At 52.6% G+C, this 16,249-nt stretch overlaps 1 protein-coding gene across 4 annotated transcripts in view; it reads right to left on the bottom strand.

The window, feature by feature from the left end:
- Nucleotides 1–13,288, bottom strand: part of MYT1 (myelin transcription factor 1) — a 70,921-nt gene extending 57,633 nt beyond the window's left edge. The window contains exon 1 of one of the 4 annotated variants that reach the window (XM_086702787.1): nucleotides 13,213–13,288. In XM_086702787.1, the coding sequence (XP_086558913.1) occupies nucleotides 13,213–13,237 (25 nt within the window). In that variant the 5' untranslated portion in view covers nucleotides 13,238–13,288. Of the gene's footprint in view, nucleotides 1–8,529; nucleotides 8,988–9,012; nucleotides 9,438–13,212 lie in introns of those variants that run through there. The other 3 variants (XM_086702786.1, XM_086702788.1, XM_086702789.1) reach the window with 3 other exon arrangements.
- Between the last annotated feature and the right edge of the window lie 2,961 nt (nucleotides 13,289–16,249).

The raw sequence follows: 16,249 nt of genomic DNA, 5'->3' as shown, positions 1-16,249 counted from the left end.
TTTGATGATGAGTGAGGTATTTCCATAGTTTCCAAGTACCTTCCCAAATACCTAGGAATTGTAAAGGGAAAAAAGTGTCATTGCAGCAGCAAAGGGAGGAATGGTGCCATCTAACCCGGTGACCAAAGTAGCAGCATCAAGGTGCATGGAGAAGAGCCTCACACCTGGGTGTTTCCACATAAGCCAAGTCCAGTCATGGGAGCAGCCAACAAACCCAAATTGAGAGGCATTCTACAAAAAACTGACAAGCATTCTTCCGAAGGGTAAAAGTCATGACGAAGACTGAACACATAGCATGATTCTCAGCCCATCCTTTGAGGCATCTGGAGGAGTTTGGACACTGTCTGAGGACCAGATGCCCATACAGGTGACCATGATTCTGCAGGAGAAATTCTTCTTTGTTGGAAACACCCAAACAAGTGGGTCATGGACATAGACTTGGCAAATATACTCTCAATTGCCTCAGGAAAAACGGGTTTTGTCCTGCATTTGAAACGTTTCCATGAGCTTGAGCTTGTTTCAAAATATATTTTTAAAATGTGGGGTGTGGGGTGTGATTTCACCAACAGGTGATCAGGGGAGGCCTCTTTGAGGAGGGGTTGAAGCCAGAGCTCGGGAGAGGGGCCCTCAGGCCCCTCTAGCTTCATGTCTCCACCTTCTGGTCTCCAGTACTGCTCCTTAAAGCCTACAATGGCCAAAACATCCTGGGCCAAGAACAGCTCCAACTGTCTCAGCCTGCCCACTTCCCTCTAGAGAGCCCAGGGACAGCGGGGCAGGGCGGAGCAGGCCCTCGGGAGAGTCTAACAACCCTGAAAACCCTAAAGGAAGGGGCACCTTGTGCCCTGAACATTTCAGGTAGGGGCTGAAGGAAAGGTGGGGCACCCTCGAGACCCCTCATTCCCCCTCCCCCAGCTATTCCTGCAGCCCCCAGAAGCTCCCAGACCTGAGCAACCTGTCCTCAGCCCCCACTTCTCAGGGGTCCTTCTCTGCTCCAGGCCCTGGAACGGCCAGCTCTGCTGCAGTGGGGTCTCTGTCCTGAGTTTGGGAGGTCTTGAGGCTGTGTTGGCATCCCACCCACTAGACCACCTTTTGGCAGGAAACACAATCAGGGCCAAGGGGAAAATGAGGGCAAGGTTTGCTCTTTTTTTTTTTTTTTTAAGCTGGAATTCAGAGAGAAGTAAAATGGAGACTTGCTGAGTGGAGCAAAGCAGACCTGCTTTTGCTGAGTTTAGGTGAAAATGAGGGAAGAGAGAGGTGGGGGCAGGGGAGCTGGCAGTTCTATAGCTTTGCACATTTCTCTCATTATTTTGCTTCTAAATCAGCCTCGCTGGTACTTTCTCTATTCTATAAAAGCCAAATCCAAGCCATGTCCCTTAATCTCTCCAACAGCAGCTCACTGCTGGGAAAATAATACAGATGTAACTTCCAGCTTCATACACTTTCTTTTCCATTTATATGCAAATAGTGACCTTTCACCCAAGCTGTCTCAAAGAAGTGTTTCCTTAAAAATGCAAATAGCATGTTGCAGGCAGTTACTGTGGCTGAGTCTTTCCTATATTATTATTATTATTGCTTTTAACCTTACCAGTGCTGTAAAAACAACAGCTAAACTGCTCGGCATAATAATGACTTTCCAAAAGAAATCACAGGACAGCTCTCCAGGAGGCCTGTCAGTGAGCCCGCCAGCAGGGGAGGGAGGGTCTCAGGATCGAGGGGAGAGTGCTCAGCCCCAGGGTGCCCAAGTGTCCCAGGAGGGGCACAACAGTGGCGACCTGCTTCTACCTCAGAGTCACCTGGGCCAGGCCTCCAACACCCAAGCAGGTGCCAGGAATGACGGCAACAGGAGCAGACCACTCAGCACAACTGGGTCCTCCATGCAGGTCCACAGGAATTTCAAGAACCTTTCCACCCCAAGCGGGGTTCAATGGTGACCCCAGTCGCCACCTCCACCCGGGCTGGTGAGTCAGCCAGCAAACTCACATGCGCTCTGCCCCCACATGAGGAGCCAGGTGGCTTCCAAAAGCCCTTGCACTCCCACATCCCAGACCCCTCCAGGCCAACAGGAAAAACAGAGAACAGGAGGCTGGGAGAAGCAAGGAAGGAGCCCAAGGGAAACGGATGCAGCTAGTGTGTCTGCGAAGGCGTTGGGGTGGGGACCTCCGTCCCACTCCTCCTGACCAACCCCACTGACCAAGCCTGGCTACAGGCCAGAGGAGGAGCTAGGGAAGGGGTCCACTTTATCACTGAAACCCACTCACAGCCTCCAGGACCCCACCACCCGTTGCTGTGTCCATGGCTGCTGCTCTCCAAGGCCCAGAGCATGGGCCATGCCAGGTGCTCAGAAAGGAGGGTGTGGAAGGCTAGGCTGACCCCTGGGCCTGCCTCACTGAGCCGAGATCAGAGACACCGGCTACATCTAGAGTGACCTGCCTCAATCCTAGAGAGCACACGGGGAAACAAAGGCTGTGAGAAGGGAACAGGACGGCTCTGGCCTCATCCACCGGGTTGAGAACCAAGAGGGCTAGTTTCTGGGCACCCTCCCTGTAGGTCTCTGGGGTCTTCAGAGCACATACTGGCCTCCCAGGGTCAGGAGAGGCCTTCTCTGGAATTCTGCTCCTGTGCCTCCTGTCCAGGAGTCCCAGAAACGTCTTTCTTAATCAGAACTGTCCAGCCCAGGGAGAGGAAGGATGGTCACTTCCGTCCTCATTGAAAACACACTTTATTTAGGGTTTGAAGGTGACCCGACTAGAATGGGCTCTCTCTCGTACAAGCAGTAAAAGTAAGCTGCTTGAAGCTTCCTTTAGGGTCTGTCTGCACCCTGGCTTGTGTCCCCCTCAGTCAGAAGGCTCTCAGGCGGCTGACCTGAAAATCCAGGCAGGAAGAGCATTCTGTAGGCAGGCACAGGCAGCTGGGGGGGGGGGGGGGGGGCCTCAAAGCCCCGGGGGTGGGGGAGGCAGTTTCGACAACTGTGCCCTTTTCCTTCTCCCACCCCCAGTCCCTCTAACTGCAGGACATGGAAGCATTCCTGTTTCGGGAGAGAAGGGTGAGCCCCCAGGCGGCTGACATGATGCAGCTCTTCCCTGGTGAGTTTAATTGTAGCCTCAGCTCCAGGGCTGAGAGTCACCCCCAATTTTCAGGCGGGGGGGGGGGACCCACCTGTCATCCTCCTAGCACTGCCCAGCAACAGCCCACCTGGCTGCCTTTTAGGCTTAGAAATATTGGGGAGTACACATGCTAATTTCCCAATCTGAGTGTTCAGTGCTCAGCACCCAGAGAACCAGCACTCAATAGAAATTGGAGAAAACAAAAACACTTCACACAGACCATAAGCCACTGGCCTGGGAGTGACTCTGGGCAGGAAGGGGGCCCTCACTGGGAGGGTGCAAAGCAGGACCGGGCTGGGAGAACCTCCCACCCTGTGCTAACACACGTGCTCATCAGAGTGCTCTCTCTAGAAACGCATCCTGCATCACAAGAATGGGCTCTAACTCATTACCAGAGTCCATTTGGGCCTCTAGATGCCTTGATGCAGCCCACAAGCTGAGCGAGAGAGCCCAGATGCTGGGGCATGAAGGGAGCTCCACACCCAGCTACAGGTTCAGAACTTAGAAGCCGAACGTGTGTGTTTGGCAGCCAGACAAGCAAAGCCAGGGCCCAGCAGCCGACAGCTGATCCCTCATGACCTGCTCCAGCCTTCCAGGGGGCTACAAAGCTTCGCCGGAGGAAGTTCTAATAACAAATCTACCTTTCTTCTCCCTGTGGGCTGATGCACCGAGGACTCAGACCCCCAACTTCAGTACTTCAGGGCCTCTGTGGGCTTTTCTGACTGCTTCAGTGGCCTCTCTAGGAAGCATCAGAACCACTAGATGAGAGAAGGCTTTAGGCCCTTCACAGATGGTGGAAACTGCTGGCTTGTGTGTGTTGCAGGGAGGAGAACCCTCCCAGCTAATCTGCTTTGGTGCAAAATGAGGCCTCAAGAAGCACTCGCAGCTGGGATCGGGCTCCTGGGATTGGGGCCTCAGCTTTGTGGAAATAAAACAGATCACACAAAAATCTAAACCATCTCTCCAAAACAAAGTCAGACCATTAAAAAGTACTAACAAGAGGCACTCTCTACTTTGGATGCCAGACTCTGACTTTGCACAGTTCCATGTGCAAAACAGTGATCAACAAACCAATTAATTGTTCAGTTAGCAGTCCTGTGACTGAGCAGGCTGCTTTGAACCACCTAGTCTAGGGGACCCTAGGACGGTCACGGCCCCAGAAAAACCGGCACTGAGAAGACCCCTGTCCCTAGGCTCCTTATTCACATCCCAGGAGAAGCTCTGAGTCTATGAAAGGCCTTTCGGAGAACAGCCTGCCCTTCCAGTTAGGAACCACTCGGATGTACACAGGTTGGCTGCTGATGCCGATTCATGTCAGGATTCAACAAGTCCCGTAAAGACTGAAGGGCTTCGAAATCAGCGATGCGCCTCAGGGACCCTCAGAACTACGGGTCTGGTGCACTGCGACCCAGGGCATCACTCCCGGGGCATTTGCTGCTGTCAGTTTGAGGTCTGGGAGCGCCACAGTCCCTCTAGGACCTTCTAAAACAGGCACCAGAGCCTGGTGGGTCGCTAAGGTCCTGCCCAGCAGAGAGAACCTAAGACCCTCTCCCTCCAGGGCAGACGCAGAGCAGCCCTGGGGCTCCAGGGACCCTCTCCCTTGTGCTACTCCTCTCACGTGTCGTTTTTAGGCAACAAAGTGGGGAAAAGGGAGAGGACCCAGATGGCTTTTGCCGGCGCCCTCAGACTGATGTCGAGCACGATCAAGGTGTGAAGCCAGGCGTGAGGGTGAGAGGTGGAAGCCCGGCAGGCTAATCTGTCAGCAACTCAGACCATATGGCGCGTCCGCTTTTCCTCACAACATTCAAATCACGCACGCTCACTCGCACCTTGCCCACCACCCTGAGCAATGCAGGGAGACCGAGCCAGCCCGTCCTTCAAGGACCTGCCACACGCACCCTCCGTGCAGGCCACAACCCCCTGGTGTACCGAATCCGAGCGATCCCGGGGCAAACTGCCCCTTCCGGTCCCCAGGGCTGGCCGGAAGGTGGCCACAAGGCCCTGGATGCTCGTCAGTGCTTGACAACCTCTCCAACCGCTGGACTAATCCCCACAGAGGCAGGTATATTCACAGCTTGGCTGGGGCACATTGGAACTGTCCTCTGAGTTACTTGCACGTCATTTGATTGAAATAACATTGCGTTTTTTAAGTACACATTGTAAAAGGCAGGAAGGAAGAAACAATGGGTAAAGCCCCTGTTCTCATAAGTAAAGCATCTTTGCTCCTAACCGCATAAGCCAAGCAAGGGGAAACGTGCAAAACCAACACAGGGTCGGCTTCAGTAATGCTGAAGATAGAGGACACCAATTGTAAGTATTCAGTAATCTATCTTCTGTGAAGCAAGCTTGATGGAAGTCTGAGAGCAAAAGCATTTCAAGTCAGGTGAAAAACGTCTATCCCGTTTTGTTTTGAGGATTTTCTTTAGGTGACATTTGGGGAAATTCAGCTGTTCATAAAAGACAGAAAATATGTGGAGAACCTCAAGACATTCCACTCTAGCAAGCACTCTAGGCTGGGTAGCAGGCTATCCCTATAGAGGGGCTTCTAAGAAAGAACAGGTCCTGGGGTCTTGAGGGAGCACAGAGCTGGGCAGGGGGGGGGGCAGTCTTCAGGGAGCACAGAGCCATCCTGGGGGGGGGTGGTCTTCAAGTAGCATAGAGCCACCCTGGGGGGGCAGTCTTCAGGGAGCACAGAGCCACCCTGGGGGGGTGGTATTCAGGGAGCACAGAGCCATCCTGGGGGGGGGGTGGTCTTCAAGTAGCACAGAGCCACCCTGGGGGCACCACCATGGCAGCTGTTCTCACTCCTTCTGGGAAACACAGCATTTTGGGGGCTGATAATCTCGAAATGTTGCTGGCTCCCAAAGACCATTTTTGTGTAAAAGTCACACCACAAAATTCCCATTAAAATTACGTCTGTAGACAACTAAATTCTGGCTTATTCCTGGGTGAGTTCACAAGGAAAGAGCAGAGGGGGAGAATCTAAAGCTGAGGGGAGTAGAGGGAGGGCACCCCCAGCCAGGCCCCCTCTGGGCTCTCCTGTCCAGTACTCTACAAGATAAAAGCCAACAAAAGGGAGATCTGGAATGGGTCTTCCAGGGCCAGGACAGGCACAGGGTTTATCTTTCCAATATGCCTGAGTGATGTGCAAGTCTGGCTGCCCAGTGCCCTGTCTGCCCCTGGATCAGGTGACTACTGGCTGTCCCCTCCTGCCCAACAGACACACCTCGGTCCTGCCGGCCAGGCCAGCTTCCTGCCTCCCGGTCTGCTCCAGGACAAGAGCTGACCAAGGTGTTCTGGTCGACTCTGGTCTCACCATCCCCAGCCCAGGCAGGGTTAAGCAGCACCATGACCTGCTCGCTCTTCACCCAGAAGACATGCCTCTTGAGTGGAGTCCATCAGGGAGGAGCTCGGCCCCACCAGCCTGCCCACTGCCATCAGGGTGGCTGTGGGAGGCCCAGGGGTACTTGTCTGGTACATTTTCAGTCTGCAGGAAGCTTGTCCTGCTGTCTCTGCCCAGTGCTGGTCCACACAAACTTTTGCCCAAGGGTGGGTACCCCCAGGACAGCTATCGGCCCAGCTCTGAGCCGCACACACTCCCAACTCCACCAACCAGAGTTAGCACAGACCCTCCCTGCCCCACCCCACATGCTCACTCAGAGCCACCCATGTCCTCATGGACACATTTGGTGACCCCGGGCCAGAGGAGGACAAGAGGGCCCAGAGAGGAGGGGCTGGGCTCTGGGCAGCACCAAGGAAGAGTGCCCCCCACAGCCAGGGCCAGGGGATAGGTCAGCTGCCTGGGGCGTGTCTGAGTGCCCAGTGAGGGCTCCCATGGCAACACTCTCTGCCAGCCTCTCCCTGATGCCTCTGGGCATTGACGGGGCTTTCCAGGAAAAGCTGCTGAGTCCCCTGCCCCAGCTCCAGGACAGAGCAACTTTGTAGCACCAAAGCCTCTGCCTACAGATTCTCCCCCTCTGGCACCAGGAGGACTCAGGGCAATATTTGGGGCTGCCTCCAGACCTGCGGACAATGCCTGAGGGTCACACAGGCCCCCTGGGTTACACTTTACACAGAAGCAGCTCCCCTGCCCTGGAGAGCTCCCAGGCCCACATCTGGGCCCTGTGGTCCAAGGAAGTTAGAGCCCAGGTGGTTCCAGGATGGAAAGGCCTCCACGTCAAATTCTCACACACGTCAAGCTCTCCACGGCCCCTGCTCAGGTCCCTGGATCCTTAAACATCCTGTGAGATCAGGTGGTGCCGGGGGTGGAGAGGGAACTTATAGGGGCCTCCAGTCTCCAGGTCCAGGAACACAACGGGTCATGAAACTGCCACCTCGTCTTTGCAAACAAACTGCTCTCTAAACCCCGATCAGCCTCCTCTGCACAGTGAACAACTCTGGGGAGACAGGCAGAGTCCTGCCCTGTTGGTGACACCCTCCCTGCTGGCACCACAAAACTCCAATCTCTGCTCTCCTACTATTTTGTTTACCATTAATTAACAGGGCCATATGGAAGGAGGTGATAATCACAGCCAAGGACCAATGGGAAGGAAGCCCTGGTGGTGAGGATCCTGGGCCTCTCCCCGGCTTCCACCCAGCCCCAGGCAAGGACACTCCCCACACACACCGGGCTGGAGTGAGGGCAGGGCGGGCTCTGCCAGCATCTCAAGAGTCAGAGTCCGAGCATAGCCGCTCGCCAAGACTGAGGCTCACCTCCTCGAGGTTTGTCCCACCACTGTTCCTGCCTTTTGTTCGCTCAGCCACCAGCCTCAGAGATGCCCTCAGGTTCCTCTAACCTCAAGGTTTGTTTTTTAGACCACTGGGGCAAAATTCCTCACCTCCCTCTCCCAAAAGGATAATAGTAATAATCACTATCATTATCACCACTATAGTGACACAGCCTGACGGCCCACTACCAGACACACCTCTCAGATGTTTTGTTTCAGAAATTACATGCCCAACTTGACCAGCCAATGATGTCCACTGATGCGAAGGAGGCACTGAGACCAGAAAAGCCCTCTGTGACTCAGAAACAGTAAGTAGGACCCTCGTGGTGAGGACTCGCTACCACAACACTAGGGCCACCATGGGCTTGTTTATTTCCTGATTCACAAAGAAGGAAATGAATCCAACGGACAAAACAAAGTCCCTCGCCCCAGAACATATCATCCCACGGGCAACGGCATTATGTTGTTCAAAGCTCACACCATCTTTCCTGGCCAACCCTGATTTTCAGTTTTAAATACACAAATTCAGTTACACTAATATTATAAGCAACCACACTCATGACCCCCCTCACGGCAGGAAACGGAGCTGAGAAGGACAGCCAGTATTGAGTTCTGTGCGCCTACCCCACAAACACATGCACCCTAGACGCTGCTCCTTAAGTTTAGAAATACATGACACGCAAAGACAAAATGCTCACATGACCATCTCTCCTCGGTGTCTTGGGTGGGGGCTCACACGAGGTACCAACTCTGAGATCCCCACTTCAGAGAAGTCTTCTGTTTAACAAGGCAGCATTCCCCCCCACCACATAGCTGCTGGGTTCCTCTTCCAGAAATGCACATAAAGTTTCTTGCCTTGGTACACGATACCCCCAATGTCTTTTCTGTCAGACGCACTACGTGTCCACTAGACTCTCAGAGAGGCCGAGCGCGTGAACAAGCCAGGGAGAGACCGAAAAAGAGAAGGAAAACAGCCACGGGCAGACCCGGTAGGAGAAGAAAGCCTCAGTCCAACAGAGCAGCTTTAAAAAGCCATCCCCAGACCTGCTTTTCCTGCAAAGAAAGCCTTCATCTTAGAAATTAACTCTGCTCGCGCGCCCTCTCCCTGTCTCGGTCCAAGGGGAAAAGCCAAGCGCTTGGATATCTGCCTTTGTCAGCGAAAGAGCATAACATGGACTTACCTTTCCCCACAGCTATTGTCTGTCCTCCTTCAAAATGACATCACGGAAAGCAATCATGAAATTTACATGGGGGGTGCAGGGTGGACGGGGGAGGAGAGGGGAGGCAGCTGCCTCCCTTACAGCGGTCACATGTGGGGAAGCCTGTGTGCGGGTTTCAATTAAATATCTTCTCCCCTTAGTGTGCGACTCCTAAGCCAGCTAAAGGCGACGTCTCATTTACTTAATGACCGCTCTCATTAGCAGCGGTGGCACGGGCTGGCGGAGAGGCTCCTTTGTAAATACGCTACCCATGAACCCTTGGGGCTCCAATATATCTGTTTACTCTCCGAGGTGAAATAAATTTACAGTATAGCATCAGAAAGATGGGTCTGCTGACTTGGGGAGTGAGAGGTGCCCAGGCCGGCAGAGCCCCTGTCTCCTGCTCCAAGCACCAGCCAACAGAAGGTGCCTGTGTTTGCCCACACTGAATCATAATTAATATGCAGCATGATTGGGGGTTTTTTATGCAAAACACACAAAAGGGCAGAGAGCGTCACAGCCGCCATACTCACCCCCCTGTGCTGTTTCCAGCAGTGGTTCAGTCCAATAATTCCTAATAGCAGCAACCAGAATGACAGATGCCCTGGGTTAGCACGGCTGCAGCGAAAGTACTTTACAATATTTATTGGTGGTTAGGAATATGACCTACCATCATAAAGAATGGACTGCAGAATTTATTACTCAGATGAACCAGGAGGGTTACATAGTGGTTCATCTGCATGTTCAAGTATCAGTGACTTACAAGGATATGTGTTGTTTTTTTTTTTTTTTTTGAAGTTCGTAAAAGGTACCTATGACCACAGACCCAAAAATAAAGGCATACACACAAAGAATAGATCAGGAAAAGATATTTTTTCTTTTATCACACATTCCGTTTTTGGTTTAAGTTTTAAAATAATAAAATCCTCTTAATGAGATCTTGGGCACAAGTACTCTATGCCCTAAAGTCACTAAGCTTATCCCAACCAGAGGGAAACACACAGCTCAAGTTCTCTGCTCTTTTTGAGTCTTTTTCAACTGCCTGACAGGAGCTATCCAATGAAAATCGAGAGGAGGAAAAGGCATCACACACACATAATGGAACTGCCCACCTACTCCTCAAACAGCCGAATTGTTTTCCACTTTCAAGGATAAATGCAGGAACTACCTCAGTGAGAGCCAGGGTATTCTTGCTTACTATCCAAACTTCCTTCCAAACTTGCCTGATAAATCAGGCAAACAAACGTTCATTATCATAATCAGTTTATTAGAAACTGTACCGTGAGACAGGACACAAGCTGGGTTTTAGATGCCTGTGAAGAGCGGCTGCCTCAGACCAGTGCAAAAGCAGGCCAGCCCTTGGCTCTGAAGTTCAGGGCAGAGATTTCAACGTAGTAAATATCATTTCCTGGTTCGTTATGCAGGAACACAACCCCCACCCCCACCCCCACCCCCACCCCGGCAACTTAATCAGCATTAAAAAGCTCAGGCTACCAAAAGCATGAATTAGAGAGGAAACAGCTTCCTCAGAGAAAGCATGTTCTAAAAATCAGCTGAAACTCTTCCGCAAGCGATTATTTTTAACACGCAGTGTTGTTGCCACATTACACGTAAACCAAGGAGCTTCATACTAAAAGCAAGTATGTTCAGTTCTTATATACACACACATTATTCTCAACAAACAAAATGCATAATGTACTCGGGGCAATCTTTTAAACTGAGTAAAAGGAAATAAACGCAAGCGTTCACTGGTAAAACTGAGGATGAAATATTAATTAGCCAAATGAGAACAGTTTGAGGCTCCTACAATGACTGCCTACCATTGTTTTTATTCTTTTGTGAGCTCACATCCATTAGCATAGAAGGACATATTCAGTTGAGAGCTCTCCTGAAAAGCCATTTTCTGTCTCCTCTGGACACGCTGTGAGTGCTGGGATATTTTACATCCCAAACCTTTGGCATTCAGAAATTCTATTAAACTCTTATCGGCAGGCTGCAGGCTCGGGCAGCCCTGCACGCCATTGTTCCGCGAGGAAGATAGAATCAAAGGGAGGGCCGGTGCTGAATCAGCCGTATTCCCCAACAATACCCAGTGTTTCATGAAAGTATTTAATTCAGATATGTGACAGTCAAACTTAGAGAACAACAACAAACAGAATCAACAACGGGGAGAGATCAGTATGTGCAACCAAAGGCCCCGGTGCAGCATAACTCTTTTCCAGGTAACATAAATTGTACTTGTGCAAACCTCTGCCTTTCAGCATTTCACACCTCCCCCATTGAGCAACCACGGCTTCCTGAGGTGTGTAGCTCCGGTGGCCGGGAATGGACCCTTCGGACTCCACCTGAGGCTGCTCGGGTGAGCATTTCTGAATGTGCTTGGAAATTTCAAATCGCTGCCTGTTCCAAGAACCTGGAGAGAAGCCCCGGGAGGTTACAGTTGAATGAGCCGTTTCAGAAGATGGGTTTTGATGAGGAAAGGTTCAAAATCTTTAGCCGACTCCATCTAGAGAACAAAGAGGGGTTACAGGCAAGGAGCAGGGAAGGGACTGTGCCGGCAACTTGCTAAGGTTTGGCTTCTTCCTTCAGCCCGAGCGGTGGGTGCGGACGCGCCTGCGGTCTGATCAGCACTTTGGACAGCGCTCCCGCCCCTGGAGCCAGGCCCTTTGTTCTCAGCACACTGAAGTCTTGTCAGGACTCCGGGCTGGGAGAAGCAAGTCTAACCCAAGTCCCCCGGCCCTGCTTGCAAGGGACAACAGCAAGGCATAACTGAAAACTTTCTTATACAGGGTGGAAAACTGCCAGGACTCTTTTAATCATAACGTATTTTCTTTTCCATAACTAAGAATGGAGTATATTGTTCTTTAAGCTTTATTTGGTAAAAATCTGTCGGCAAGTTGCGTAGGACTTTTAAGTTTGGGAGATCCACAGGGAACAACATCCGTCCGACTGGAGGGTCCTCCTAACTCCACACAGGGAGAAAAGGGGGAGATTTGCAAAACCAAACTTGTGACTGCTTGCTAAGGAAGTGCTTTGTGGGAGGTGGGGGAAGCAGGCTTAATGATTGCTTAGCTGGTAAGATCATTTCAAATAAAATGTAATTACTTGTGCAAATCTGCACACAGACATTCCAAGTGTCAGTTCATTTGCTTCATAAAAACTCTTTCAAGTAATTTTGGTCTAAACTTTCTGCATCTGTAATTGGCACCTTCTCCGGTGACCAGCTGGGGGTGAGAGTTTTCTTGTTTCCTTCTGAAAGCTTCCCTGCAGATGGGCGCCCGCCTTAAAGCTGCAGACGACAATTAGGGCCGTTGTGTGTGGAGCCGAGATGGTCAGCATTAATATTGTATAGGAACAGCTGAGGGCGAGGGGGCCGCTGCCCCAGGCAGGCTCTGGCAGATGGAGCAAACAAAACCGAGAGCCTCTCTTACCAACACCCTGGGCTGACTCTGCCTGTCTCACACTTGCTGGGTTGTGAGCCTTTCACACACACACACACACACACACTCTCTCTCTCTCTCTCTCTCTCTCTCTCTCTCTCTCTCTGGCTCATATTGTGAGATGGTTTTATGCTGGAACATCAAACACACGAACCCTTTGACACTGTGTGAACATACATACTAAGAAGACATACAAATTTGGGACGATATTGTGGGGCTCACACACTAATTCTTGCTCTAACACTGTGTTAATGTTTCACACACACATGCACGCACACACACACACACACAGGACAACTCTGCACATGCTAGGAACACAAACAGCAGCAGTCCCAGCCAAAGCCCCTTTACTACAGTTAGTCTCAGGTGCATATTGGTCAGTATACACACATGCCTTCTTTCCACCCCACCTTCTCCCAGAGTCTCATGGTCCCTACACCTGCACACATACACCTCCCCCCACCCACTGTCCTTCTCACCTTCAACCTTTGAAGGCAAGCCCACAAACAGGGCAGCCTTAACAGGGGTGTCTGCAAGCCACGCAGTCAGCTGAAAGGAGAGGCATCAGGCCAAGGACCCTGGCCTCGCTCAGGAACAAGCGTATGTCTATCACCTCCTCAGCTGCCCAGAAAAGAGCACAGAGTGCTGACGGACACACAGCTAATTAGTCCCTTTGGCAGCCAGGCAGAAATGTGTGAACAGGCCCAGGGAGGGGTGCGCAGGGCTGGAGAAAGGTACGCACCCAGGAAGGTCCCACAGAGCATCATCCTGGCTGGGCGAGTACACCTCCACTCGGAAGCTTGGACACACGGTCACATCATGCTGGAAAAAGTTGCTACACAAACTTCTGTGTCACAGGGCCCTGGGGAGTCTCCTTCTCATGCAGCCAATCAGGGCCAGGGAGCAGATAATCACAAATTGATGCCCTGCCAATGAGGCTCCCTTCCCCACACAATGGGCTGGAGACCCCAGACAATGAGCCCCGCCTGCAGGTGGGGGAAAGCAAAGAGGAAGCCCCCTCACGCCAGGGGACAAACAGATGAGGGAGGGGAGGGGCTCTTCCCACTTTCCCTCTCCCCACACTCTTTCTCCACTCCTTCTCCCCTCCCCTTCCTCCTCCTACTTTCCCTTTCTCTTTGCTGCACCCCAGACTGGAGTCAGGCCAGAAACCTGGTGGAAGACCAGGCTGGATGGGTAGGGTGGGATCAGGTCCAGACTGCCCAGAGTCCTAGCCTCCCCCTGACACAATGGGAGCCAAGGGGACAGGCCCCTGTACCCCTGAACTATGGACTACTTACCACCCACGTGGAAAGGCTTGTGGGGAGGGGTGAAAGAAGGTGAATGGGAGGAGGGCCAGGAACCAACTCCCTCAGAGATGTAAAGTTAGGAGGTGTGGAACTTGCAGGGACAAGGGGAGGAACTTGGGTTGGGACCTTCAACTGCTCCCCAGACCGAGAGTGGGGATGATGGGGGAGTGGAGGTGGAGGGTGGGAGTGGAGGAGGCCTTTCTGGCATGGCCTCTCTTGCCTCCTTCCATGTCCATGACCCGTCACTGCCTACCAGTACCCTTTGGCACAATGATCAGACCTGGCTGGACAGTACCAACTCAGAGCCTGGCCATCCCCTCTGCTAGATTTCCCTGATGCTGGGAGGAAGCTCCCACTTACCCCTGAGGCAACTCAGATGTCACCTCCCTAGGAAGCCCCATCCCATCCTCAGCTCTAGGTACTGGGCTGCTTGTGTGCAGGTGTCTACCCCCCACAGGTGGAGGCCTGGGTGCAGTGTGTGGAGGCTGAGGCCCATAACAGGAGTCCCTACATTCACTGACTCTGGAGCAGTCCTGAAGATAGGACTGGGTGGGGCTCTCCAGGCTATGAAGGGCCCCAGGCATGGACCCCTGCAAGGTAAGAGGGGTACATGAAGCCCCATGTCTTCCAGAGCATTCCTCTAGAGCAGAAGCTCTCAAAAGTGACCTCTCACATGATATGGCTGAGAAAAGGAACTCCCAGTCTCTGTCTTCATAGACTCACCCTTAAATAAAGCCTGTTGGTGATGAAAACCATCTGCTCAGGCCAGCAAGGGTGCCGGGCACTCCAAGGCTGTCTTGCAAGCTGGAGGAATAGGTGTTGGGGGGGTCAGGCTTCACTATCCTGGAGCCAGGGGGAGGCAGATCTGGCAGATCCCCTATCCCCTCACAGCCCTGTGACTGGTGGAATGTCTCCACACCTGCAGTGAGGGCTTCAGTGAGGTCAACTGGCAGGAAATAGACAGGCAGGTGGTCCAAGGGCAAGAGTACCCCAGGTCAGGCTGCTGAAGGTCTAGATGTGAGGTGGGACTCCAGGCTGTAGCCTGAGCCATTGGGTGGGGGCAAAGCTGACTTACTAAGAAGGGGAGCTGTGGCAGGGGGAGCAGGTTTGTGGGAATTGGCAGCTCTGTTGTCCCCAGGATGTGGGCTCTAGTCTGAGGCTCGGGGCGAAGATCAGTCTGGAAATGAAAGATGAGTCATCTGGTTAGAGGTGGTACTGAGAGAGCCTGGTGAAGGTGTGGGGAGGCAGGGAGAACAGCGGCAGGTGGGAGGCAGAGCAGAGGCAAGTGGGAGTGGAGGCTACCGAAGTGGCTGCAGAGGCTGTAGGGCAGGGTGGGCAGTCCCTCCAGGTTGGTCACTGTCTCTCATCTGCAGTGATGATGTGCTTGCAGAGAAGTGACCTCTTATCAAACCCTTCCGTGACTCAGTTTACTCATCTGCAGAGCCAGAGCAATTGGGACACCTTCCCCGCGGGTCCTCAGGTGGGGCCCATACGTGTTGGCTAGTGGTCATCCCCTCACACCCCCTGGCCTCTCAACCTTGGAGACCCCTTCCCTGAAAGTCTGAAAGGCTCCTTCCTGGCACAACAGATACCATCTGATGAGGACTCCCTAACTTTGGGAAAATGCATCCTTTGGATGTAATTAATTAAGAATGGTTATTTAAAGTCACAAAGGGGGGAGTCTGGGAACACTGGTGCTGTTTTCTTTACTAAAATCAAACAGCTTCATAATCCGTCACGTGGCAAAACCACTTGGACAAGCTCAGAGTCAGGTGAGACAAAGAATGTATTCTCTGAAGGCCTGAGGGGCTGCAGGGAGTGGTCCTCAAGGTTCCTCCACCCCCCATGCACCATCCACCACCTGCCCCACCCTACCCCTGCTTAAAGTGTGCTCAGGGACCAGCACAAGAGCCTGTGTGACCTACAGGCCCCCAGGGAGAGCTCTGTCTGTATGATACTTCTCCAGTTGTGCATGCAGCCACCACCCCAGGCTCTCCCAGGGGCTTTGTGCAGTCGCGGTACCTCCATTCCTTTGAGCAGAAGCCAGGACAGCATTGGGCACAATCACCCTGACCCCTAGAAGGCCCAGCCACAGGTATATTCCTAGTTGAGACTTAAACAGGTCCCAGTGTTCAGCACTCCATGATTGAAGAATAGGTAGAGTAGGGCCTTCCCTGTTGGGCCTGTTATGGTCTCCAAGTACCACAGAAGCCCAGGCTGGGAAAGCATATCATTTTTCTTCTTTTTTTTGTTTTTAAGTAGGCCCCATGCCCAGCATGGGGCTCGAACTCATGACCCTGGAATCAAGAGTCACATGCTCCACCGACTGAGCCAGCCAGGTGCCCTGGAAGGCATTTCAGATCATGGCCATTGGAAGTTCAGGCTTGCACCTGGAAGTTCAGGCTTCCAGGGGGCTCCAACAGAGCCCCGCCCAATACATGTGCCCAAGAAGCCCCCCCGGGTCTACCCCTT

Source organism: Puma concolor, chromosome A3, assembly GCF_028749965.1.
Source record: "Puma concolor isolate L17-30 chromosome A3, mPumCon1.1.hap2, whole genome shotgun sequence".
NCBI classification, from domain to species: Eukaryota; Metazoa; Chordata; class Mammalia; order Carnivora; family Felidae; genus Puma; species Puma concolor.
Note: the sequence above shows the minus strand (reverse complement) of the source record. Positions and strands in the feature narration are given on the sequence as shown.